The sequence below is a fragment of the Drosophila nasuta genome, chromosome X (assembly GCF_023558535.2).
Source record: "Drosophila nasuta strain 15112-1781.00 chromosome X, ASM2355853v1, whole genome shotgun sequence".
NCBI classification, from domain to species: domain Eukaryota; kingdom Metazoa; phylum Arthropoda; class Insecta; order Diptera; family Drosophilidae; genus Drosophila; species Drosophila nasuta.
Genome location: NC_083459.1, coordinates 29593836 through 29621162, shown reverse-complemented (window position 1 = coordinate 29621162; position 27327 = coordinate 29593836). Strand labels below are relative to the sequence as shown.

At 38.0% G+C, this 27327-nt stretch overlaps 1 protein-coding gene and 1 long non-coding RNA gene across 2 annotated transcripts in view; both read right to left on the bottom strand.

Annotated features, from left to right (window-relative positions):
* LOC132796126 (uncharacterized) overlaps positions 1-27327 on the bottom strand; it is a 54048-nt gene that overhangs the window by 24992 nt on the left and 1729 nt on the right. The window contains exons 2-3 of the long non-coding RNA XR_009633502.1: positions 7406-7634; positions 7171-7273 (exon numbers count right to left, since the gene is read on the bottom strand). This is a non-coding gene — a long non-coding RNA (uncharacterized LOC132796126). The remainder of the gene's footprint in view (positions 1-7170; positions 7274-7405; positions 7635-27327) is intronic.
* On the bottom strand, positions 24054-25937 carry LOC132795338 (nucleolar and coiled-body phosphoprotein 1). Its single transcript, XM_060805999.1, has 2 exons — positions 25505-25937; positions 24054-25429 (listed from the first exon to the last, which is right to left on the bottom strand). Exons 1-2 carry the CDS (start codon positions 25935-25937, stop codon positions 24054-24056), a joined length of 1809 nt encoding a protein of 602 aa, XP_060661982.1.

Below are 27327 nucleotides of genomic sequence, written 5' to 3'. Positions count from 1 at the left end.
AAAAAAAAAAAAACAGAATGCGATATTTGGTCAATGAAGTACTAAATACTGAATATTTGGTATATCAATGAAGTATAGTATATACCACAAAAATACTAACAAAAAAAAAACAGAATGCGATATTTGGTCAATGAAGTACTAAATACCGAACATTTGGTATATCAATGAAGTATAGTATATACCACAAAAATACTAAGAAAAACAGAATGCGATATTTGGTCAATGAAGTACTAAATACCGAATATTTGGTATATCAATGAAGTATAGTATATACCACAAAAACACTAAAAAAAAAAAACAGAATGCGATATTTGGTCAATTAAGTACTAAATATCGAATGCTATATTTGGTATATCAATGAAGTACAACATTCAAAATATACCATAGAGTATATACCACATATATACAGTATATACCGAATACTATATTTGGTATTTCAATGATGTACTACATTAGAAATATACCATAGAGTATTAAACATTTCAAATTGTCAACCAAAGCAGCTAAACCTCCATTGTAGATGCCTTCTTCACCCTTTTATATTCATATGTACTTTTCCCGCCGACACAGAGTTATAAAACCCTTCCACCCCATGGATAGCAGGTTTAAAAATGAGTTATTTGCATTCACACGGTAAATTAAAGCCTGCAAACTCAACTAGGTGATACCCTTTAAAATAACGATAAAATACTGCTTAAACCAAAATTACATGCTTAAGTCTAATGCACAGCTGAGTTCAAATAGTTAGTTTAATAAAAAAAAAATGCATTGAAAAAGAATTTTAAGCCTTATTCTTAAATAATTCCCCAAATTTATACATAATAATCTCTCTCATTTTGCAACTTATTTAAATTGCTAAAGTCGTGCGTCAGCTAAGCTAATTTACAGCTTCCTGAGACGTAAGGAAAAGCATCGTCTTACCAAAAGCCCAAAAGAACTTTGAGCATGGAGTGTGTGGTAATCTGAGCATAAGTCTCTGCTGCAGTCTTTGGGAACTGCATTGGCAGCGACTTTGTGGTCTGCAGAGGAAACTCTCAAAGCGTGTATGGAAAGCGATATGGATCACCTTGACAGAATATTCTCAAGGTCTATCCGGTTGTATGCAAAGTGTGTAAGTTGATCTCAGTGTTCACTTGAGGAAGTGCATTACGTAAATCAATTGGGTTTATAAATGTTATTAATTGTGAATAAAGAAAGCTGATGACTTTTAATTAAGATAAATTGTAAATTTAGAAATCTTTGTCTTACTATTCGCATTTAACTTTTACTGAAAACTTTTGCTGCTCTAATATTTGACTCAACACTTGGAAAAATTACAAAGTTTCTAAAGTCAAGAACATTCGTCATCAAAATTGTGTTCTTAAAATAAGAGCACTTTAAAAACAAATTCTTGATCGATTTAAGTTCATATTGTAATATACAAAATTAAAAGTCTAAAAAAAACACAATAATATAAATAATATGTAAAACTTATAAGATTTTTGGTCTTAAAACTATTCGAGTTTTTCCTTTTATTAATCTCTGTGATCAACTTATCGTTTATTTTCAGTGCTTAGCTGTGATCATTCAATGATTGCAAACGAGCTGCAATGCAATTTTTTTTGGCTGCACATTTTGTTGCTGTTGATTTAACAAAGAGACGCAAAGCCAACACGATAGACAAAAGCAGCAGCAGCAGAAACAAAAATGGAAAATGGAAAATCAAAAATGAAAATGAAATCATAATAAAAATCTCGCATAAATGCAACAAATTTGTGGCGCATGCGCAACCAAAAGCAAAAACGAAGCTGCTGCCATCCCGCAACCCACTTCCCACCCCCTTCCCCATTCCCCTTCCACCCACCGTAGCTACTGTTGCCGTGTAATTAATAAAAACAACAGGCAGTTGCTTTGCCCCGCCCACCCCGTCGTTGTCGTGCTACATTGTTGCCGCCTTCGCAGCCGCCACAGCCACAGTTACCTCTGCCTCTGCCTCTGCTGCTTCTGCTTCTGCTGTTGTTGCCTGGCGATGAGCTAACAACAATTTTCATTTTCATTTTGTTATTGTTTTTGTTTGTGTTTTCTGCACTTTTTGCAGCTTTTTTGTTTTAACGGCCGTTTGGCGCGCACGGCGCCGGCACGCGCTACGAGCTGCGAGCTGCGATGCGATGCAATTTTCGTATCTGCAAGATACAAACGCTGCTGGCGCAAACAACAAACCAGCACAGCACAGCACAGCTTTTGGCACTTGTTATACCCTGTAATTGCTCAGCAAGTGTTGCCTGCCACTAAGCGGAAAGCAACATCAGGCATTGAAGTAGATAAAGATACAAATTTTACACAGCCCAACTCTAGTGTTTATGTTTCCCAATTTCATTGCGAACAGATAAAAATTGTAAGTTATTTAGGAAATACTAAGTTGCTTTGACTGACAATCTGGAATATTTTGAACTCTATGGTATACATATTTTAAATGTAGTACAATATTGATATATCAAATATGGCATTTGGTATATTTTAGTATTTTTTCGGTATATTTGTAGATTATGTTTTAATTGTGCCATAGTAAAATATCGTTATACCAAATATAACTTTAAGTATATCTTAGTATATTTGTAGATTATGTTTTAATTGAATTGAATGGATACTTTAGAAAAATATCGATATACCAAATATATATTTTTTTGTATATTTTAATATTTTTGCAGTATATTTTCGGTATATTTGTAGATTATGTTTCAATTGTGCCATAGTAAAATATCGTTATACCAAATATAACTTTAAGTATATCTTAGTATATTTGCGGTATATTTGCGGTATATTTGTAGATTATGTTTTAATTGAATTGAATGGGTACTTTAGAACAATATCGATATACCAAATATATTTTTTGTATATTTAATTATTCTTGTGGTATATTTTTGGTATATTTGTAGCTTGCTTTAATTGATAATAGGTAATGTACTATAATATCGATAAGCTCAGTATTTTCCTATGTTTTAGTATTTTTTCTGGTATACTTCTAGATTATGGTTCTATTGAAACTTATTTACATATAGTTATTATAAATTATTATATTGGCGACCTATTTAATAGATATTCATAATTTTTTTCAACTTTTTTCAGAAATTGAGAAACTCTAAACCCACTTGAGACACTCCAAAACAATTATAATAAATTTTAATAATAACTAGATGGCTTCACTTGAAAAGTTTATAATACAGATATATCCATTCTTTGCAGACATTTCTTGAAATAGTTTTGTTTGAGCAACATAATCAACAACATTTTTTCCAAGTTGAATATTTGCTACACTATTCTGTAAAAGCTTACTAAACTTCATTTATAATTATTATTATTATTTTATCATATTATTTTTGTACCATAATCAACAACTTTGCTAGTTACACTTAATTATTATTAGTATTTTTAATGTTATAAAATAGAATAATATAACACAATCATCATATTTTCATTGAATACTTGATAAACTCTTGTATAAAAGTATTTTCGATTTCTTTATAGTATCTCAAACTTTTGCTCTGCTTTGTACAGGGTATCTGCTAGTTGATTGCCTGTCAAATTGTTATATATTTTATGATTTACGCTCGCGTTTCGCTTTATATAATCCGCAATCACTGCACATGGGCGCACTTTGCCAAGACACACAAACACAACCAGCTCTCAATTCGCGAAAGCAGCAACAGCAACAGCAACAAAAACAACAACAACAAGTGCAACCAAAATAATAAAACAACAAAACAATTTCATAATTGAAAAATGGCGCAACTATTTGGCTGCTCTTTTTTTTTTGAGTATGAGTTTATGATGGAGGCAGCTCAACTTCAACAGCAACTCGCGTCACTTATCCATCCATCCATTCATCCCCCTTTAACTGCAACTGTCCATCTGTGTCTGCTCCTCTGTCCGTCCGTCTGTCTGTCCGTCTGTCTGTCCGTCTGTCTGTCCGTCTGTGTGTTGCATGTTTGATTTTCGTTAATAATGCAATGCGGCATCTTGTTGCCTCTGTTGTAATTAAACACACAAAAATGCAACTCAAGAGGAAGTATACTGCAAAACTGGGCAAATTGTGCAGACTGCGCTTAATGCTTCAAAAGTCTACCGGTCCAGCTCGACGCCACATGCCATATGCCACATGCCACATTAACGAGCTGACCAATAGATCAGCTCAATCGCAATCTAATTTCAACTCAACCCAATGCTAATTTTTAAATTTGGCTTTGATTGACAACATAATAATAATAATATATATTTTGTAATATGTACGAGCTATTTTGACAAAGATATTGGCAAATCTAAACGCTTTTTGATATATAAATATTCGTTGGTAGAGCGCTTAAATAAGATTATATAATATATTGAAGTGAGAAAGCTTCAGTTAAGTGTTTTCAATGAGATACGCCCATTTTTAATAAAAGCAAAGGTAAAATATACCTAATTAATATACCACAAAAATACTAAAAATATGCTGAATGTCATATTTGGTATATTAATTAAGTACTACATTTAAAATATATCATAGAGATCAACAAGGGGTATATACATAATGCAAAAATATGCTGCAAAAATACTAAAATATACCAAAGACTATATTTGATATATTGATATACTATTACACTCAAAATGTACCACATATTGAAATATACCGAAGGCAAAATTTGGTATACTGATAGACTAAAAAATAGTATATCTGATTGTAAGCCAAAGCCAAATAACTTTGAAAACATTTATCCAAACGCAATCAAATTGTCAGAAATTATAAATAAAGGTGCTCAATGACAAAAGTTAAGAAAATGTTTATATTTCTTGTAATTATAAATATAAATTGAAATTGATAGAATGACGAAATAAAGTAATTCAAAATATTCTCAATTTCTTGATTTCAAATTGTTGCTCAAAAACCTTTCCGTTAAATTACATCACAGCTTGTTTGCTATGGCTACAATATTATCTTTTAGTTTACTCGTAAAATTCTAATACACAGTTGCAATAGTTGCAAAACTGAAATGAACGTTGCATAACAAAATCGCTGAGCTCTAATCTGGTGTTGACCTTCAATTTCGATGACTTTCGACGGTGCTGGAGATTTTGTTATCCGATGTGTTCCCAGCTTGGGCGCAAATTCAAGTGGCTTCCAAATGGAAAACGCAGACGGACAGACAAAGAGACAATGCGACAGACATGTAAGACATAATTAAGTTTCTTTGTGATTTTGTCAACAGACCAAAAAAAAAAAACTAAAAACCAAAAATGTGTGTTGTGTCGTTTGAGTTATGACAAATGAACGCAACGAGACGAGCTACAGCTACCAAAGAGACCAGATACCAGATACCAAGCAAAGCTGGAGCTACAAGCTGGACAAGTTGCAAAGGGCTAACGGAAACTGTTGACCGACCAAGCGACCGCCCAGTTGAGCTGACTTGACAATCGGTAGTTGGCAATTGGTGCACTGAGCGAAAGAGTGTGTTCAAACTTATGAATTTTAACTAATACTTAAGATTGCTATAAAGAGAAGAAGTCGTTGAGGTGTAGGAAATTTAAGTAAAAAGGGAAACAATTTGTATATAATTAGTTCTAATTTGATATTCAAAATTTAGGAATGAGAAAGACTTCAAAGTGTAAACAAAAGTTTTGGAAGCTTAGTAAATTCTAGTAAAATACTATAAATTTTTATAAAGTTAGAATTTCAAATTGAAAAGTTAAGAATAAGAAAGATTTGAGAGTGTGCTAATACTTCGTATTATGACTATTACTTAAGATTGTCTATGCTAAAAAGAGAAGAAGTCTTTGAGGTATAGGAAATTGAAGTGAAATAAGTAATTTCAATTATAATTACTTTCAATTCAAGAATATGAAGGACTTGAGAATGTAAAGAGAAGTGATACATCTTTGAAACTTATTAAATTCCAGCAAAATAAATGAGGTTTTGTTATTATTATTAGTTGTAATTTCAAATTTTAAAGTTAAGAAAGAATAAGAAAGATTTGAAAGTGTGTAAATATTTGGTATTTTGATCTTGAGGTATCGGAAATTGAAGTAAAACAAGTAAATTCTTTTATAATTAGTTCTAATTTGATTTGCAAAATTCAAAAATAAGAAAGACTTGAGAGTATTTGATGAATATTCAAGATTATCTATGATATCAAGTTTAAGTTTAAGGATATCGTAAAACAACGAAAATTTCACTTGTGTCAAATTCCAAAATAATAAATCATGTATGACTATAGAAAGTATATATTTATATACATATATGTATATTTTGTGCCAGCAACAACTGCCGTATTTTTTTGGCCAAGTGTAGCCGAAAACAGTTGGAAACAGTTGGTCAGTTTCCCAGTTGCGGAGCAGCTCGGCTAGCTTTCATCTAAAATGTTAGTGTATAAGTATGTTGTGTGTAGTATCTTTTATGGCTATAAAACATGTGGAGTTTGTCGCTTCATTTGTTAGTCTGGGGCGCAGTTAAACGACCAAAAAAAATCCGAAAATCCAACGACACGGGTCAAAAGGTGCTGAGAAAGAACCCGAAAGACGAAAAAAGACCCCAAGAGCGATGTCCACAAAAAAATGAAGCAAATAAAATTATAATGATCATAATGACAATGATGCTGAAATTGTGCTAACCCCAACGAAAACTTGTTTCACATTTGGGAGCTGTTCTGTTTTGGGAAATATGAAATTGTTGTTTCACAGTTTCCCAAATGGAGCGCGAGCTCGCTTTTTAAAGAAACAGTTTCTTTTACGAGGCGCCGAAAGAACCTCTTGACTAATTAGGCGACAGCTGAAGCTGAAGCTGAGACTACGATTACGATTGCGACTGCGACCTGAAATGTAACCCAATTAATCGCATGGACAATCCGTCTTAAGCTGCCACCCCAAACAAGGTATTTTAACACGCAAAGATCTTGCGGCCAGTCACAATGCATACACAATGCACACACCGAGTACTTCATCTGCATCTTAAACATCATCTTAATGGGATGCTGGAAGTGCTGTGATGCTGAATTGCTCGCTCTACTTTCGCCGCAGGCATCGCAATACCGTAAAGAACGAAAAAGGGGCCAAACTCCATCCCGAAAGGGTTGCGCGAACCCATAAATCAACAAATGTAAACCAGTTTATCGACTTAGGTCACCTTTCTCACTTTTCTTATAAGGGTTGTTGCTGCCTTACCTTAAGGTATTCTTTTCTTTTCCGCATGTCCTTTTCGTCACGCTAGAACGATCCCAACAACACTGCTGACCAATGTCCAGTGCGCAAATGATAAAGTTTTTAGCTAAAATGAAAATGGAAAAAAACAAAACAACATTAATTGAATATGCTGCTCTTAGATCTCTGATCTCTGAATCTTGAACCTGATCTTGATCTCGACATTTTTCATTAAAAATGTCCTATTTTGTACCTTTACCTTTTGCGCTTCTTCTGGGGTGTGGCATCCCTCTATCCTGAGTGTATGACCTTAGTCAAGCAGGGTTGCGAATCAAGGCAATTAAACATGGCTTTTTGGGTTAGAAAATGTCAGTTTTTCTTGGCACATTATGATTGCCCTCGATGATGATGATGATGATGATGTTGATGTCAAGATAGCCTTGGACCAATTAGAAAACTGAGCTCACCCAAAATGGCGTGCATTTGACCTGTAAGGAAGAGATAAAAAGTTGTTTCGATTTAATGCGAAATTTTGATATCTCTATTTAATATTATATTCATTAGTATTACTTTTCACGTTCTTACGCTTCTTCTTTAAAACATCGCTAAAATTATTTTAATGTGATACTTTCTTCAAATATTATTTTCAAAGTTTCTTTTGTACTCTAACTTTCTGCATTCGGTTTTGCTTTTACTACGTCCTGTGTCTTATTTTATGTTTTCTTCAACTTATTTCCCTCCCTCTCTCTCTCTCTCTGTCTCGCTAATTTATTCTCTCTGTTCGACTGACCGTTAGGTATTAGCTTGTTTTTAATCTCAGGGCAAACCTGTCTTAGATGCCTTGCTCTAATTTTCATTCATTTTTTTATTGGACACGTCCCGTTTTAGCAGAGTGCTGAGAAAACGAAAACCGTTACTTCAACACAAACAAAGCCCCCGAGAAACTGACCCTCAAAGACAAGCAGGCAGATCGTCAGGACAACGGACGGACAGACAGACAAGACTATCCGTATTCCGCGCAGTCACTGACCTCATTTCAATCGAGTTCGTCCTTAGATTTGCCCTTTGCGCAAAATCTTTGGGATTTCAAAAGGGCAACAGATGAGATAGAAGAGGGAGGAAATTGAGCGATTCGAAAGATGATATAAAGTGTGTAATATTTTAGTTAATGCTTACTTTAGAGAATAGGTATGCCTTATAAATAAATATATTTAATATATATATTATGTGTTTGGTATTTTAGTATATAAATATTCATTTGGAAGTATTTATGCTTAGTTTAGAGAATAAGTAAATTTGAATAGAACAGATTTTCAATTTGAAAGATGAAAAGTTAGAAAATATTGCACTGAGAAAACAAAAGATGATATAAAGTATGTAACATTTTAGTATGTGGATATTCATTTAGAAATGTTTATGGTTACTTTAAAGAATAAGTAAGTTTTAAAAAACAGATTCTCTTTGTGGCAATTAAATGCAAAAAAATACATTTTTTTAGTTTTGCTAATTGGAACTCGATCGAAATACCTAAAACCCCTGAAACTAAATTCAAAATTTCGCAATAGGTTTAAAAGGAAACTGAAATCTATGAAAATATCTTCAAATCTCAAGAAACCCAAAGACTATAAACGTTGAGTAAATGTAAATTTTTAAAGTTTTGCTCTACAGTTATCAGAAAAATAAGCCACAAAATATAGAAAAACCCAAAAGGAAACTAAAAATAGCTTTCAACACATTAATATGATGTGATTTCGCTTCAATAAGCACTACACCCATCAATAGTATCAATCAACTATAAGACGATGTTTTAAAATTAATGACAAGATAATATGAGATAATAAATAACACAATTGCCATCGCCTTGAACCTTGAGCTAATGAAGTGGAATTAAGGCGATAAACCAAAGATAAAACTTGGGCAAAGGTTCAAACTCTCATTAACCCGAAGTAAAGGAAAAGACCGGCTGACCGGATCAATCCATAAATTATCATTTTAACGGACACACACGGTCGAGAAATTACGCAGTCATAAAACAAATTTGAATTAACTGCATGAGGATCGAGGATCAAATTGTAATACGCATGTCCCTCCCAGCGATGGTCGAGATCTTCTAAACTGGACCTCGCTGCATGAAATATGAGTTCAGGTCGCAAGAAGCAGGGGCCGGGGCAGGGGCAGGGGCAGGGGCAGGGGTAGGGCCATGAGGCAAGAGGCAAGAGGCTTGGTCAAGCGTGTAATGCCAAAGGATGTGAGAATGCGTTCTAGTTGCAAGTTGTCCGAGATCAAGACGAAGACCAAGACCAAGAGCAAGAGCAAGACTCTAGGGCAATTTCACAGCGAGCAAATCAAGGATCATTTGACCAACCCAACTAATATTCAAATGAGGTCGACCGGATCAGTTCCGGGGCCAGAGCCAAGGGCAGGGGCAGGGGCAGGGGCAGGAGTCCGTAAATTAACAGGCCAACTGACCAGCAGCCCAGCGCAACCAACAAAAAAAAAAGGGTGAAACAAGCGCAACTCATTACAATGGGAGCAAAAGCAGCACAGGACATCAGCAAGGGAAGGGGCAAGGGGCAAAGGACATTGCGTAAGAAAATTGCATTAAGCAACCCTTCGCAGCAAACTGGACAGTGGTCAGCGAGTCCACGACCCGCGACCCTCCTTCGGCTACTTAGTGGCACCCGAAAGACAGAGAAAATTATACAGAAAGAGAGAGAGAGAGAGAGAGAGAGCTAAGGTCTTCAGGTTCGAGTTTGAGTTCATTTTTGTTTTCGGCCTCGTTCTCGTTTCGCTTCTCATTTGCATTTGGCGCCTTCTCAGCTTTTTATTTATTTACGCGATGGGAACTGACCGTTGGTCAACTACTTTTTCAATATTCTCTCTCTGCTGCAGTTTTTGGGCCTATTGTTTAGACGCTGTCTTTTGTTTTCTTATGTCATGTCGGACACCAAGCTGGAGAGGACACAGAACACAGGACATGGGACATTGGACACTGAACTCTAGAATACTATCCATACTAGACAAGACAGAACAAAGCAAAGTTTCTCTCTCAGTCGAAGAGGAAACTCGTTTGTCTAGCCCACAAGAAATAAGACATATTTCGCGGCAATCATCAACAGTCACACAGCTGTAGGTCCTAGTGCAAAACCCAATCCCAATCGCAATCCCAACGTCAATCCTAGTTCCCTTCCCTGCTCTGCACTGCTCAGCCACTTCAATTATATGCTTTGATGCGATTTTGGCGCCAAACTCTAAACGAATTCATTAAATTGTGCAATCCTGAATTTAATGTATGCAGTATTGTAAGAGACGAAAGCCATTTAATAATTAATTTAAAAGTATTGGAAGTTATTTACAATTATGAAAAGCTTTGGCATCATTCACTGCAGCTCTCGTATTGATAATTTTAGAGTTGAGCTGTTAATTGTGAAATGTTGTACCGTTAAAACCATAAAATAAGCCTTAAGGCCTTAGACGCTCTCTGGCTCATTTTACTACAATAAGGAATTGAATTGTAGTATAAATAAGCAACATAAAATGTAAAAAAAAAAACAAGTAAGAAAGTTACAGTCCAGTGTTCTCGACTGTGAGATACCCGCTACCCATTTTGAATAAAAGCAAAAATTTCTGTATTTTTTCAAAATATACTAAAAATACTAAAAATATACCAAATGGTATTTTTGTTATACTGATATAGTACCACATTCAAAATATACCATAGACGGCATAATATACCAGATTGTCGGCCAAAGCAACTAAAACCCCTAGTAAGTATGCGTTTTTGCCCATGCAAAAGTATTTCTTTAATTACTTCCACAATTTTTATCTGATCCCAACCAAATTTTGAGGAATCACAATTACTATAAATATTATGATACACACCAAAATTCGCAGATCTAGCTCTAAAGTTAGGCTTGTTATTAGATTTTTTTGATTTGCGGGGGCGGAAGTGGGCGTGGCAAAAATTTTAAACAAACTTGATCTGCGTGCAAACATAACAAATGCTGTCGAAAAAAATTATAGCTCTATCTCTTATAGTCTCTGAGATCCAGTGTTTCACACGGACAGACGGACAGACAGACAGACACACAGACGGACAGACACACAGACTGACAGACGGACATGGCTAGATCGTCTTGGCTATTGATGCTGATCAAGAATATATATATATTATAGGGTCGGAGATGCCTCCTTCTAACAGTTACATATATTTCCTGCCGGCACAAAGTTATAATACGCTTTTACCCTATGGGTAGCGTGTATAAAAACTTTACACCATTTCAACTATTTCAAAACAAATTCAAATGCATCAAACGAATATCCAAAGCTGCTCCAGTCATAGAATTTATTTCTGAGCTCACAAAATAACAAAAATCGAAAAGAAAGCATAAGATTAAAGCTAGTGCCCTGAGTTTTAATACATACAATAACAACTACAGTATTTATGATTCCTGATTTGATTACGAACAAATACAAATGGTTAAAGTTATTTAAGGAATACTTTTGTATGGCAAAAAATGCGTACTTTTAACGGGTCTTAGTTACTTTGGCTAATAATCTAGTATATTTCTGACTCTATGGTATATTTTGAATATAGTACTATATCAATATACCAAATATAGACTTTGGAAAATACAATCAGATATATTTTGTACTGAAGGGTATCTTTTAAATGTAGTACTATATCAATATACAAAATATAGCCTTCTGATTATCTTTGTATTTTGTGGTATATTAATTTGATATATTTTAAGAATAATACTTTACTTACTCCCTTACTGTTTTTACTTTTATTCTATGATATATTATAAATATATTACTCTACCAATATACCAATAGCCGTTGTTATATTTTTATTAGTTTTAAAGGATATTAATTTGGTATATTTGAAAATTAATACCGCACTATTTTGCATTTATTCAAAATGCTTTCTTGCTTATTACTCTTGGTTGTTACTATTTTATGGACTAATTGCAGCATCTGCTTGTTTGACAACTAAATATTCAATGAATAATCGAGAGAGAACAAAAAGTATAGCAATTAGTTTAGTTGAGAAATCTAAGGACATTCATCAATTTAATGGGCTTTCGCCACAGGATGATCAGCACACAGAGCAGGAGAAGGCAGATGATGATGATGATGATGATGATGATGATGATGATGATGATGATGATGATGATGATGTTGATGATGTGACCTGAACTTTACACACATTTAATTACTTAATTTCACGCAGTTTATGTGTCGAAAGCCAAGCCCAGAACCCGAAAGCCAAACCATCCCTCAAGGATTAGAGCGCAGGGAGCGCTGAACTGAAACTGAAACTCTTCTGGGGCGGGATGTAAGCTTGTGGGATGTGCAGCATTACGAAGTAGCGGGGGTGCTGCCATATTAAAAGAGGATAAGTGGGGGAGTGGCATAACAAAAAAGGAAAAAGGTGGAAACAGCAGGCATAAGGCGAGTGTCGACGCTTAATCGTGACTTTTAACGCTGCGTTAGCGTTAAGGGGTAAAGTTGAATGCCTGACATTAGGGTGTCCAAACGAGAGGCGGCGGCGGCGGGGGCAAGTCAGGGTGTGGCAGGCAACAGCCAAAAAGCATCTGCAACTGCACAACGAATGAGACTGCGACTGAAATTGCGTCAGAACAGATTGAAGTGCTTGCAACACTCGCTGACTAATCCCAGAGGTTCTGGCATTTGACTGCAGACTGCGCTCTCTATCTCATCTAATTGCGTTTGGCACGGCACACATAAGGTACAAACAACAACAAAGTCATATTCTGGGGCCTTAGTGCCAGACTGAGACTGGCATTTTCGGGGCATGCAGCAGTTGCAGCAACAGCAACAGCAACAACGTTAACAACATTGGGGAAGTGGCATCTTCCGTTCAGCCGATAAACCCACAACTCGACCAGGAACTTCAGCAACGGCTTCCTCTTCACATTTTTTACGCTACAAAGCATTCCCCACATATATATTATATTATATATACTTAATCCAGCTACATGTATAATGAAAATGAAAATGGAAATAATAATAAAAACGAAAACGAAATCGAGATAAAAACTGCAGCAAGCGGGAGAAACATCAAGAAATGAGAAATGAAAATAAATGTAATACAAAAATCACATAAAATGCAAACGCAATTATCACGTGCATGCCATGAACAAGAGAAGCGTGTTGTGAGAAGCGCAGAGAGAGGCGCAATGCAGTACAGTAAAGGAGAAGAAGCAGAAGCAGCTGCACTAGCAAAAAAAAGTAAGAGGTAATCGCAATGAGCAGATTACCAAATCACATAACAATATCTCAAGGTGTCTGAGCTGAGTTGAGCTCATCGAAAACGCAACGATCAAAGGTAAATTACTACAAACGATTTATTATGTGTTACGAGTATTTACTACAGATACTTTATATTTATTTACTATACCTGAAGTAGAAAAGTGAAATTAATAGGGATAAAGTCATTAAAGATTAAAATAAAATTAGTTAATGTTGAGCTCAAATCAATTGAGAACCTCAGGAATAATTAGGAATAAGATCCCAAAAACTCGGTTCAGTATCTCGACTGAGGCTGACTAAGGAGCTCATCACATTGGCACATCAAAGGCAAATTACAAACGACTTATTATGTGTTATGAGGAGTTACTACAGATACATTCAACAAAACAAGGAAAATATATTTACTATACCCAAAGTATAAATATAAATTAATAGGAATAAAGTGATTGAGATTAAAATAAAATCAGAAAATGTTGAAGTCAACTTAATTCAGAAGCTCAGCTAGGAATAAGACCCCAAAAGACTTTTACTGCAATACTCGGTTCGGTTGAGTTTAAAATGAAATCAGTAAATGCCAAACTTAACTCAGAAGCTCAGCTAAGAAAAAGATCCCAAAAGACTTTTACTGCAATACCCGATTCGGTATTGTATTTCGACTTTCGCTAGGGTTGGCTAAGGAGCTGATCACTTTAGCAACATTTATATCCCCAAACGCGATATGGAATTTCCCACAATTGGGCGTCTTGATTTTCCCACGCAACCAGAGCAAACTTTATCTTGTTGGAGCTTTGCAGACCCGCATTGAGTGCTGAATACTGAATACTGAATAGGGAATACCAAGTGATGAGTGTGTGCTGAGTAGTATTCCCAAACACCAAGTGAACGACTAACTACTTGGCTGATAAGAAGCGAGCCTCATAAAGGTTGCCTCCATCGTCAGTCTGCTCGTTCGTTTCACCGACTGTCAAAAGGTGCTGCGTGGATTTTTCCCGCCATTTGCTCAGCGAAGCGAAGACAAACCACCAAGACAAAAACCGTCACAGTTGTTTCTTGTGCCTTGTGCCTGCGATAAGAGTCCGAGCTCTCTCTCTCTCTCTCTTTCTGACATGGCCTGCTGCGTCTCATGTAACGGCCTGTGGCTTATTAAATGAAGGAACGCCAGGACACGTCTAACTCTTCCTTGTTTCTTTATGACAGTTCCAGCTGACGTTTGGCGCGTACCAAGCCAGAGATTAGAAGCATGCCCACAGGGCTAGAATCAACTGGATCACTCAAGCGTTCGACACCGACTCGTCAAGAAGCACCACAAATTGACCAGCTGCAAAAGACTCTTGCAACTTGCAATACACAATATGCAACGTGCAACTTGTCATCTTGATAGCTTCATGTGGGTTGCTGTCGAGGGTCACCCCAAATTAGAGGGTCGCTGCTCTCGGGCTTTCTTTCTTTTCGTTTTTTGCCAGTAAAGCTGCTTAACGTCACCAAGCAACAGACACCTGACCTTTCTCGCTCTCCTACTCTCTTTTATGCTACCTTTAGATGACAGATTACATAGAGATATTGTGCTATGCGCTATGCCCATAGCGCAGCAGCCCCGAGTTCAAAGACTCCGAGTCACAACATCTGACGCTTGACGCTTCAGCTTCAGGGTAGATCAACAACAACGATTGACCAAAGAAGAGCGAAGAGCAGAAGACAGAAGACAGAAGAAAAAATGTCATGTGGGTTCATCGAGGGCAACACTCAAAAGGGGCACGTGCCCTCTCAAGCGAAGCGCGAAACGCAAAGCGAACCGAATGACGAGCCAAATGCAACTCGTCGATGCCACGCGAAGATGCCACAACAACAACAACAACAACAACTTGCACTGTCCGATGCAACCTCTCCCTCACTCCCTCTACCTTACTCCCGCTCTTTCTCACTATCTTTATGAGCGCTTCTTCATCTGCTTCTTTCTCGAAATGCCTGTTTCGACTTCCAGGCCCTTGTTGTACCTGTACACTGCACAAAAAAACATACATAATATATATAAAATATTTTCAATTCATTAAATATTTGGTTTGTTTAAAGAGAAATCAATCTAACTAAAGTTATAGTTAGTCCTTAAAGTGAAGTCCTCCCACGTTTATGAACTTTCTTTCAATTTCAAACCCAATTTCTAATATCTGACTCCATTTTTCTTTCCAATATAATATCAAATATCCTGAACCCAAAATTTCTAATATCTAACTCCACTTTTCAGTCTAATTCAACATTAAATATCCTGACTCCAAAATTTCTAATATCTGACTGCAATTTTTTATTCCAATACAATATAAAATATCAGTCCTTAATAATTTTAAACTTAATTTCTAATATCAGACTCCACTTTTCTTTCCCATACAATATCAAATTTCCTACCTCTACAATTTGTAATATCTGACTTCACTTTTCTTTCGTAATACAACATTAAATATCCTGACCTCATAATTTCTAATATCTGACTGCAAATATTTATTCCAATACAATTTCAAATATCCGCTCCTAATCAAACCTACAGTTTTTTTTTTAAATGAAATATCTATTCAGTCAGTCTATCTCAAATCATCCTTGACTATATTATAAATCTCTTTCAAGTCTATTGTCTTCACTCACTTTCATGAAGTTTAAGTCTCTCCTCGTCTCTCCTTTTCAGTAAGTCCAAGTCTCTCCACTTCTTTTCTCCCAGTGTACACATTTCCTTAGCAAACTCCCTCTCTTTTTTCGCTCCCTCTGGTAGCTGTGTGTCGCGTAACCTGCACTTCCGGCGCTGCGGTTGACTGTTCTCTCGTACCCGTTCCTTGACTTCATCATCATTATCATCAACATCGTCATCATCTTCTTCTTTGTCATTCTTGACTTTGTTTTCTTTAATTGCTCTCTACACTCCGCACACACACACAGAGAGGGACTATCCTGTCCCGCAGGTTTTCCCTTATTTTCTTACGTTTCCCGCTCTTTTCCTTTATTACACTGGAGTGTATTTTTTGTATTCCTATTAAAGCGAACCCCGAACTGCAGCTAAATTAGATTAAGCAGTCATGCACATGTCTCCAGTTGCCTTCGAGCCGCAATGGGGACACTTTGAGCCATGGCTAAAAAAAAGAAACACAAAAAAACAGACGGCAGCTAGATACGGGGGGAAGAGCATCGGTTGACTCTACGCTCTAATTGATAATCATAGACATTGTCCAGCTGTTGCTGAAAGAAGCTCCATTAACCAACTGGAGCTAATGACTTTATCTTATATTTGAAATTGAAACATATTTTCAAAGAATAAGAATCAAAAGCGGTTGCAACTATTTGATGAGATTTAATAGAAAATATGCAAGCTCCGATAGTTTATGAGGCCAAAGGGTATCGAAAGAGATTTAGAGGTTCCAAAAAATGGGAGATATTTTGCAGTTGCAGAGCAAGATTTATTTTAATGACCTGACCTTACAAGGGCAAACGGCGTCAAAAAAAGGCTGCATCCGCCGGATTTGCCAGCTGGGCTTATATCCTAATCTGTCTGTGATGTATATATACATATACAAATTACTCTAAACGTATTGTAAATCTAGTCCTGATCTACTACTGTGTTATAATAATCAATATGTGAAATTTTTAATATATATGTTAATTAGGTTAAGCTGTTTGCTAATTTAAACAATCTAAATAAACTGAATAACTGCTATGGTATATTATGAATGTGTTATTGATGCTATGGATAGCGGCTTAAACAAAGAAGTGGAAAACAATCACAATTATATCTGAACACTTTGTACAGAATTGTTTTGAGAGCAAGTCTTAAATATTTTTCCTTAAAAATCGTTAGAGTTAGTTAGAATAAAAATATCCTTAGAATTATCCTCAGTAACTTTGAGTTGCAAAATGGTAATGCTCTAATTTTGAAATTCAAATTTACTTAGGATTTTTCTATGGAAACTTTTACTGAGAAAAAAGTAATATATTTAAAAAAAAAATACACAAGCTTTGTAAAGTATGATACTTGTTAGTAATCTTATAAGCAACTTACAAATTAGGCTAAACAAAAAAGTTTTCCAGCTTTTCGATAAGGAAAAACGTTTTGATAGACTGACAAAATATTCAAAAGCGAAAGAGCTACAGGAGAATTATGGAGGACATCGAGGCACAAATTTTGTAATTCTTTGTTAGCCTTGAGATCGAAATTATCTGCAAGAGGATCTTAAAAATAGCACGCACTATTCCCGCAGGAAAATTACAAGAGAGAACGGACGCTGCAGCAACAGCCTGTTGATCTTAGCGATAGTCGCAACGGGGGCATTCTACATTGATGCTCGGTGCAATGAACCTAGTGGCGAGTGCAGCGAGTGAAAAGAGGAGAAGACACGGCAGACTGCATTACTCACTCTGTTGCTCACTTTGGACCCCATTTAATAGGGCTATAACAGGTGCAGTTGCTTTCTGCCAGACAGTCCCTTCTGCGCGGATGTTGCATTCAGCGAGGTCCTTTTGCATCCTTGCATCGTATCGTAAATAAAACAAGACACGGGCCACGTGCCCCTTTTGTTCTACTCGACGCTCAACGCTCGACTCTCGTCATCATCATCATCTAAAGTTGCCCCTAAACCGTTGTCTGCAGTCGGCCCTTGCCGCTGCCGCTGTTGCTGTTGCTGCCCCTGCTTCTGCTCCATCATCTTCGTGATGAACAACATCTTGGGCAACTGCAACATCATGTTGCAGGCCTGTTACCTGTTGTGTTACCGTTGACCATTTGCAGCAAGCTGCAAGCTGCATTTTATCCACTCTTGGCTCGTGCCCAATTCTCAATTCCCAATTCCCGTTTACCAAGTTCCCTGATCTTTGGTTTTGTTTCCTCCTCCTTTCACCGCTTGCCTCGTGAGAGGCTCCAAGTTAGCGCGTGGCAAGGACAACAGCATTGAGTGGTTAGTCTGCATCTTGCTGCCGCTGCCGCTGCCGCTGTTGCTGCTTTATAATTAACTTGACGATCGGTTGTTTTGCGGCTCTGCCTCTCTTGTCTTTTGCCAGCATCCGAGAGGAGCGCCAGAAAAGCAGCTGCTCCTTTGGCTTGTGCTGCGCCTTGATCTTCCAAGGTTTAAACAGCTGATCTTTGCACCAAAGATTGACGACCTTTTTTATTACTATTATCTTTTTATTTTCTAACTAACTAATCAATGTCAATCTCGCGTGGTAGACAAGCATCGAATTGATGCAACTTAATGCAGTTGAAACCTTAAAGGCTGTCGCTGTTAGTCAACAATAAGCAAAAGAATCTTAGATCTTAAATTGATCTGCAGCTAAATCTAGTAATTATATTGAATACTGCACTCACTAAGATATTTTGCATAAAACTGTTGATATCCGTGAAGCACAAAATTAATTGTGTTTCATCATTAAACATTCCTTAAGGCAACTTTACTAATTTTATAAAGGACTTCGTAAAAATGCTTGTCTAACAATTGAAATATAAAACATGTAAAAAAACCTACAGTCGAGTGTGCTCGAATTTTGAATAAAAGCAAATTAGTGCGATATTAATTTTAATATATACCAAATTAATATACCACAAGAGTACTAAAAATAAGCCAAATATTTGATATATTATACACAATACTGCATTCAAAATATACCGAAGAGTGCCAAATATATCAGATTGTATATACCAAAGTCTATATTTAGTATATTGATGTAGTATTATACTAAACAAGTGAGATACCGCTACCCAATTTGATTAAAAGCAATATATTTTGCGGTATTATTCTCAAAATATACCAAATATACTGCAAAATTCTAAAAATATACCAAATGGTATATGTGGTATATCGATATAGTACCACATTCAAAATATACCATAGACGGCATAATATACCAGATTGTCGACCAAAGCAACTCAGACCCTAGTAAGTAGGCGCTTTTGCCCATGCAAAAGTATTGCTTTAATAACTTCCACAATTTTTATCTGATCGCAACCAAATTTTTAGGAATCACAATTACTATAAATATTATTGTACATATAAAAATTCGCAGCTCTAGCTCTAAAGTTACGCTTGTGATTTTTTTGATTTGCGGGGGCGGAAGTGTGCGTGGCAAAAATTTGAAACAAACTTGATCTGCGTGCAAACATAACAAATGCTGTCGAAAAAAAAATTATAGCTCTATCTTTTATAGTCTCTGAGATCCAGTGTTTCAAACGGACAGACACACAGACGGACAGACGGACAGACGGACATGGCTAGATCGTCTTGGCTATTGATGCTGATCAAGAATATATATACTTTATAAGGTCGGAGATGCCTCCTTCTACCTGTTACATACATTTCCTGTCGGCACAAAGTTATAATACCCTTCTAACCTATGGGTAGCGGGTATAAATATACCAAAGAATGCAAAATATACTAGATTCTAAGTTAAAGCTACTAAAACCCGGCAATATCGTGACGGCTGTTGACGCTGATCAAGAATATGTATACATACATTTCCTGCAGGTAAATAGTTATAATACCCTTCTTTCTTACAGATAGCGGGTATAACAATTTTTGCATTTTATTAGTTAGTCAGTCAGTCAGTTTTTCCGCTAATTAGTTTCTGGCAGCTGATCCCTAACGGTGTCGCTCATTCAAACTTTATTAAATTGCTGATTTTTCACACCTTTTGATCTTTACGATGTGCATTTAATGTGAGGCACATCTACAACTGCAGCCATCATCATAAGACAGACAGACAGACAGACAAACAAAAAGGCATCGCAGACGTCAGTTGCCCAATTACGCATCCAATTATGACTAAATAGACGCACCTTTTTTTTTCTTTCTTTTTTTTTTTTGGGACAACGCCCACGCGTTTGCTCTTGACTTTGCTCAAATCATTGCGTAACTAGGCACAAGAGAAGAGCAGCAGGAACGAGAGCAAGCCAAAGAGTATGAGGAGGAGGAGGAGGAAAAAGAGAAGGAAAAACAGGCAGACAGACAGCCAGACAGCCAGACAGCCAGACAGACAGAGAAAAAAGGAGCAGCTCGTGAAACATCTGCCGAGGCAACTGAAACTGCCAAAGGGATCGAACCCTTGGGCAATCTGTCGACAGCAACTGGCATAACAAAAAAAACACAACAAAATACGCTGCGAGGGTTGAGCTCACACCTTGAGGCAGCTAGAGGGGAGAAGGGGGAATGGGGAATGGGGCACAAGGCACGGGCCAAGGAACCTCTCGAGAGACGCGCACTCGCAGTTGAAGAGTCGCAGCTCGAGACTTAATCAATACGCTGCCATAAATCAGTAGGGACTAACTGAGTGTGTCGAAACGCGGTCGAAGCGAACGGTTTGCTCCACAATTCCAATTGCTTTCTCCTCTTCTTGCTACACAGAGCGAAAAGAAAAGGTTCCAAACTCATGAACGAAATATTAAATCAAGATCGATGCTAAAAGCTTTAACATTGAACTGCATAGTAAAGGAAATTCTTTATATTTTAAACACATCATAATTTTTTATAACTTTTAACTCATCTTCTCATAAGATAAGATTTTTAATATATAAACAAAAAGTCCTAATTCCCATTCTTCTGATAAATATTAATGATTCTAAAAGTATATTTTGTCGTCGAAATTAAAACTTCTCTTAATTCAAGAACTTGAATCTTTTGTTCGTTTAGCCTTGAAGAAAATTCTTTATAACTTTAAACTCATCTTCAGAACAGATAAGATGTTCTCAAGTTATTTTTGTTTTATACTTAAAGAACATTTTGTCATAAGAATGAAAACTTCTTTTAATTCAAGAACTTCATTATTCCTTCTGTGTTTTATGTTAGTATCGCCTTAAATAAATTCCTCAACATATCAAATGAATTTTGTATTTAATTTTGAAGGTATTTCACAGTCGAGCACACTCAACTGTAGCGTATTTTCTGCGTATTATTCTTTGCCTCGTCTGTCTTTGGCTCGTGCCACACAAAGTGGGGCACATCTGAGTGACCGCAAAAACAAATTAGGACCAGTTTCATGTGGCCAATGACCTGCTTGCGGTGCTGCTCCTTGCTGCAGCTGCGATCCCCGCCGGCTCGAACAGCTCAATTCTTTACAATTCCTACAGCTCCTGTTTCGCTTTGCTACCCGAAGTGCAAGGACCTCTTTCAGTTATTAATTACATAAAGTAGCAAGACGTAGCCAAGTAGCCAAACAAAGCCATAAACTAACAACAAACTAGTCGCATTAAGCGGCAGCATACAGTTAGCTCTTCGCCCTGACAGTCACAGTCTCAGTCTCAGAACCTTCTCACAGGACCTTCTCCCCACTCGTGTTCCAGCAAACAAATACCGCAAAAGAGCGTTCGCAGTCGCGTCAATATTTACAAAAAAGCAACGACAACGACAAAAAAAATACACGCCATAAAAAAGCGTGCCAATAGCAAAAGTAACAATCATCGCACGATATCAATGACTCAAACCCCCCCTCCCTGTTATCCCTATTCCTTGACTGCACACCCCCGAGAAAGCAAGCGTGAGAAAGCCTAAACTAACCTCAAATAATTGTAACATAACCTCGAAATTGTTTACACAATTGCCCGCCCCATGCGCTATAGTTAAGATAATGAGACTGCATGAGATATAAATTATTCCGCAAGTGTAATATGATAAAGTTCCCAAAGTTGGGAAATAGATTCGATTAAAGCTCAGGAAAAGGAGTTGAACAAAATTAATAGTTTCGTTATAGTCATAAGAAAAGATATCAATTAAAGATTGTAAATATGAGTTACATATTTCATAGAAATTGTAGCTAGCAAGTAAGCCAGCAAATTTTAGTAATTATTAAATGTTAAATGTTATGTACATACCTAAACTTGGAAAATAGTTCGACTAAAGCTCAAAAATAAGTTGAACAAATATAAATAGTCTCGATAGTCTTATAAGAAAGGATAATTAAATAGAGATTGAACAACATTAATAGTTTCGATATACGTATAAGAAAGGATATCAAGAAGAGATTGTAAATATGAGTTATACATTTCATAGAAATTGTACCTAACATAATTGCCAGCAAATTTTTATATTTTGCCTAATGTCCTTAGAAGCTCTGTCTCATCGCATTGCAATGAAATGTATTCGTTATTTCAATAAAATATTAATAATCTTAGTAATTTTTAAATGTTAAAAAAAGAATGGGAACGAGTTAGAATTATGATATTTGGTGATAGGGGAACATTGGACAAAACTTCTTCAAGTACTTTTGAATTCTTTACAATTCCTTCGGGATTTATGTTATTTTACTTGTATTTCTGTAGCAGAGGGAGAAAAGAAGCACCCTGAAAACAACTGCATTTCAAGCATTTAAGTTAGGCGCAATGAGTTTTTAGGGCTTCACTTGATACTATAATGCAGTCATGACGCTCCAATTCCATGTCATTTCCGTTATCTGAGAGCACCTTTAACCCCGCTTTGGTGCTTTCTGCTCTTTTCTGTCCTGTGTGTGCACACACACGCTTTTTATTTGCAGAGCGCGCAACAACAACGTCCAAAATGACAGGAACAAAACAAATAAAAATAACAACAAAAAACAAGAGAACGGAAACTTTTGCCTTGGGCGGAAGCCTAACCAAAAACGCCCCAAACTAGGAGAGTGTGTGTGTGTGTGTGTGTAGTATCTTATAGATACTTTTGCCAACCGCAACTAGCACGAAATGTACAGCTGCCTGGCTGCTGCTGCTGCTGCTGCTGGACACGAATATCGATCGATTCAAACACTCACGCCCACCTCCAACTGTGTGTGTGTAAATATATATACTAGTCTCGCCTACAGTGATGGCCAGCAGTATGTTATCAACTTTAATCTAGAAAAGCGATGATTCATATTCATAAACCCAAACAAGCAAAACTTTCACTCTTCTCCCTAATTGACATAAATACCGAAAATATGTAAATCAAATACGAATATTTGAAATATTCATAAACCGAAATCTTTGTCAATGAATGAAATCTGAAGCATCAGAATGGAGAATGAAACAAAAATAAGTGTGTGCACACACTTTTAGCACGCACTGTATGGCATAGCAAGGACACCTATAAAAAGGTTGGAGAAGGAGAAAGGAATGGAGCTCAACGGAAATGCCGCAGCGTCAGGCAGCGAGCGCATTTTTGTCCATTGTCCGATGACATTTGCGATTCAATAGCCATGGCGCCATCTAGCGTCGGAAATCGTAAACAAACTCGCTTTCTCTCTCACTCTTTCTCGCTCACTCTTTGTCTCTTTGATTGTTGTGTGCGCGCACTCATGCATATATCCTGTGTGTGACCCAACCCCCCACCCTGTTCCATTGTCCTTTTCGGGGTGGACACGTCACAAGGCTGAGCCGAGAATTGGGAGGATTCAAGTTACACACCTGCGCGTGGCAAGGGGAGGGGGAGAAGAGCTGGGGCGGGGAAGCGTTGCACATTTTAGATGAGCTTCACTCCAAAATAATCAATACTTTCCCTCCCATTCGAACTTTGGTCGACAAAACAAAAACTCAGTTTGCTCGCAAATAAATTAATTAATAAATATGAAAAAAAAAAATTAAAAAAAAAAACAAAATAAATAAATAAATTATGTGGATGGGGACACACACACTTTCTCCCCGTCACTTTCTCTCGTTTCCCCGCTTAGGCAACAAAACGCAGATTTGTGCGCTTGCGAAGTCCAAAGTCGCCAGCAACTGGACCGGCAACATCTCCTCCTACTCCAGCTGATGATCCAGCTGACGCTGGCTTGGCAGGATTGGCTGCATCACGTCCGAGGATGTTCCAGAAGGGACGCGCTGTGGTTGTGGTCGCTGGTGGATCCTTGTTGATGTAGATGCAATTGATGATGGGCTCATCGCCGTAATAGCGACGACGGTTTCCACCGCCATTCTGACGATTCTTGTTCCGACGACGACGACGACGCTGCAGCTCCTGGCGACGACGCTTCTCCTGCTGCTGTTGCTTGCGACGACGACGTTGCGCCGGGGTCAGATTTGCGCCAGCTCCCAATGCAGCTCCCGATTGGGGACGACGACGCTTGTAGCCACCGATGGCGGCTGAGGATGAGGATGAGGAAGAGGAGCCGCTGGGACGTCTGCGCTTGTTCGGATTAGAGTTGGAGACACCGTTACTGGGTCTGGGCTTCTTTGACTTCTTCTTCTTCGGCTTCTGGCGCTGACTAGTGCTCGTCTTGCGCTTGTTGTTGCCACCGCTCGATGGACGCTTGCGCTTGTTCGAGTTGGACATGGCTGAAGAGCTTCCGGAATCGGAGCTGGAGGCGGCACTCACAGCGGAAGCTGAACCGGAGGAAGAACCGACAGAGGAGCTAGCTGGCTTCTTGCTTGGCTTGCGTCGGACACCGCTGCTGACGCTGTTGCTCTGCTGCTGCTGTTGTTTCTTACGCTTCTGAGATGTCTCCTCGACGGGTTGCTCTTCATCTAGCTGCTGAATGGGACGCTTCTTCTTCTGCTGCTGCGACTTGCGCTTCACTCCCGTGGACTCCTGGCTGGGTTTTCTGCGCTTCTGCTTCTGTTTCTTCTTGTCCTCATCCACATGCTGATTAACTTCATTGATCACCGGGTGAATATCGCTATTATCGGTGCTCCAAATGGCCGAGGTGCTCACCGGACTGTCCTCGGTGACAAAATGATCATACTCATCATAGTAGCCCGGTCCATAGTAGAACAACTCATCGTCCTCATCATCATCATCGTCATCAGCTTCGGCATCGTTCACAAATTCACGCATATCCTGAGGCCAATACTGGAGCTCAAGAGGCTGTGGTGGGGCCAACTGTTGCTTCAGGGGCTTCAACTCGAACACCGCGTGTGTGCTGGGATTCACCTTGGGTGGCTGCTCGGATTCGATGACCACAATGCCCGCATCGCCGCCAACATTGGCATGCGTCGCTGCATTGGCCACGACGCTGACGCCTTGTGGCAAGTGGGCAGCATTCGGTTGCGAGGTGGCGGGCAGAGCAAAGGTGGCAGCCAACAGATTCGTTTGTGGGGGCGACTGTTCAACCACCTTGACTGGCACAATTTGTGGTAGCTGCTGGACATCTTCTTCGTCCTCCTCCTCTTCATCATCATGCTGGGTCTCCTCCTCATCATCCTGTTCCTCATCATCGTCATCATCCTCTTCCTCATCATCGTCCTCGGCGTTCTCCAGTTGCAACGCAGTCAATGCGACATAGCGACGCTTGCCACTGTTGTCTGTTACGACCTCCCGATGCTCGGGAGCTCCATTTGGCAGAGCACCACTCAAGCTCAACGATTGCGAGCTGACACTCACGCCAGCGGCAGGCAATGCCATGGATCGACTGGCGCGCTTCCGACGCGTCACCACGCATTGGGATTTGCTGCCGGTGCCGCTCAGTTGGCGTCCCTGGATGTAGAAACGCTTAAGTTCGTATTCATCGCCATTCTCGTCCACCTCGATCCTTGTCTCGCCTGCGGCACTGTTGGCCAATGCCAGCCACACAATGCTGGCCACAAATAGCGTTAAGAAGCAGCGTTGCCTCATCTCGTCTTAACTGAAAACTAAACTGAACCGAAGCTGCTGTGGCTGCCACTTATATTAGCTCGCCGCCGTTGGACCTATTGACCCACAGCTAATTGCCAAAAAAGCACAAAAAAAGTAGAAAAACGCTGCGATCTGAATTATTCATCAGGCCAACAAACAGTCAAGTCAGAGTGAACGATTCACTCTACACGCATAGAATGTGCACAGAGATAAATATTCATAATTTCTTTGTAAGAACTCGTTTTCGCCAACCACACTTTCAGCCTTTCGGCCCGATCGATCGATCGCTTCGATCGTTTTTTTTTGGTATATGCCGGGGTCAATGGTCAATTAATAACCCCAAAAAAGTGCTGTGGCCACATAAAGCGGAAGAAAGTTTTTTGGTCAAAGGGCTAAAATAGCTCTCGACCCGATCGTCTCTGTCTTTCTTTTTTCGAGCTTCTTTGTTTGGGCTGCGGCATGTGTCGCTTTGTCATATTCGCTAATCTATGCGCAAAAACCATCGAGCGGCTGGGAAATACATTAAGCCCAAACATCGAAAGTTTTCTACATGCCTCGCTATGCTTATCTCGAATAGGCCGGAATCGATTGTACGCAAAGAAGCCCTACTTTGGGCGCATTAATAAGTCAAAAGAGTTTAAATTTGATCTACAGAACAAACATATATTGAAAGCAGGATAATAGATGAAATTTCTTTAAAATTGCTAGGCTGCTTTTGAATATTAAACAATCTATTCGCTGTTTGTGCTTTCATAATATTCCCTTGAAACATTCACACAATTTTCTAAAAATTACAAAAACTTTCACTTTCAATATAAATAAAACGATATTACTATATATTTCACAGTTTTACTATTCATTTAAAAGTCCCAGAAATTGTTGAATTTTTCCAATAATTCTTAATTAGTTATCACGCAAAAAGAGAATAAACTTTGTGATTTACCCACAACGAGTATCTCCAAGTCTCCAATTTTATATGCTGATTTTTAGGCGCCCCATATTGGGCGCCCGAGGTGCTAGAAATTAATTATAATTGCGACCCTGCAGCATTCGCTGAGTCAAGCCATTAAGCAGCGACTAAACAAGACTGCTAAACGAGCTGATTCCCTGTATAATCGAAGAAGAATTGAGTAGATAATTTCAGATCATATTTTTAATAGTGATACAATTGGAGAAACTTATGCAAACTTGTAAGAACTTAATTCCGAAATTTAATATACGCATTATTTGGAATTTTAATTGAAATAAAAAGATAACTTTATAATAAAAAAAATTCTGTAATAATTTTGAATTTTCATCTTTAAACTACCCGATTTGTCACATTTGCATGTCTACAGGGTATGATTATTATGGTAGTGGCAGAAGGAAAGCGAATTTGACCTATGACAGC

Excerpts from the sequence above, each read along its gene's own strand:
- LOC132795338 (XM_060805999.1), bottom strand. The coding sequence starts at position 25,937 with ATGAGGCAACGCTGCTTCTTAACGCTATTTGTGGCCAGCATTGTGTGG. Across the intron at positions 25,430-25,504 it reads TGATGAGGAGGAGACCCAGC|AGTCGCCCCCACAAACGAAT; the intron begins ATGATGATGAAG and ends AGGTGGTTGAAC.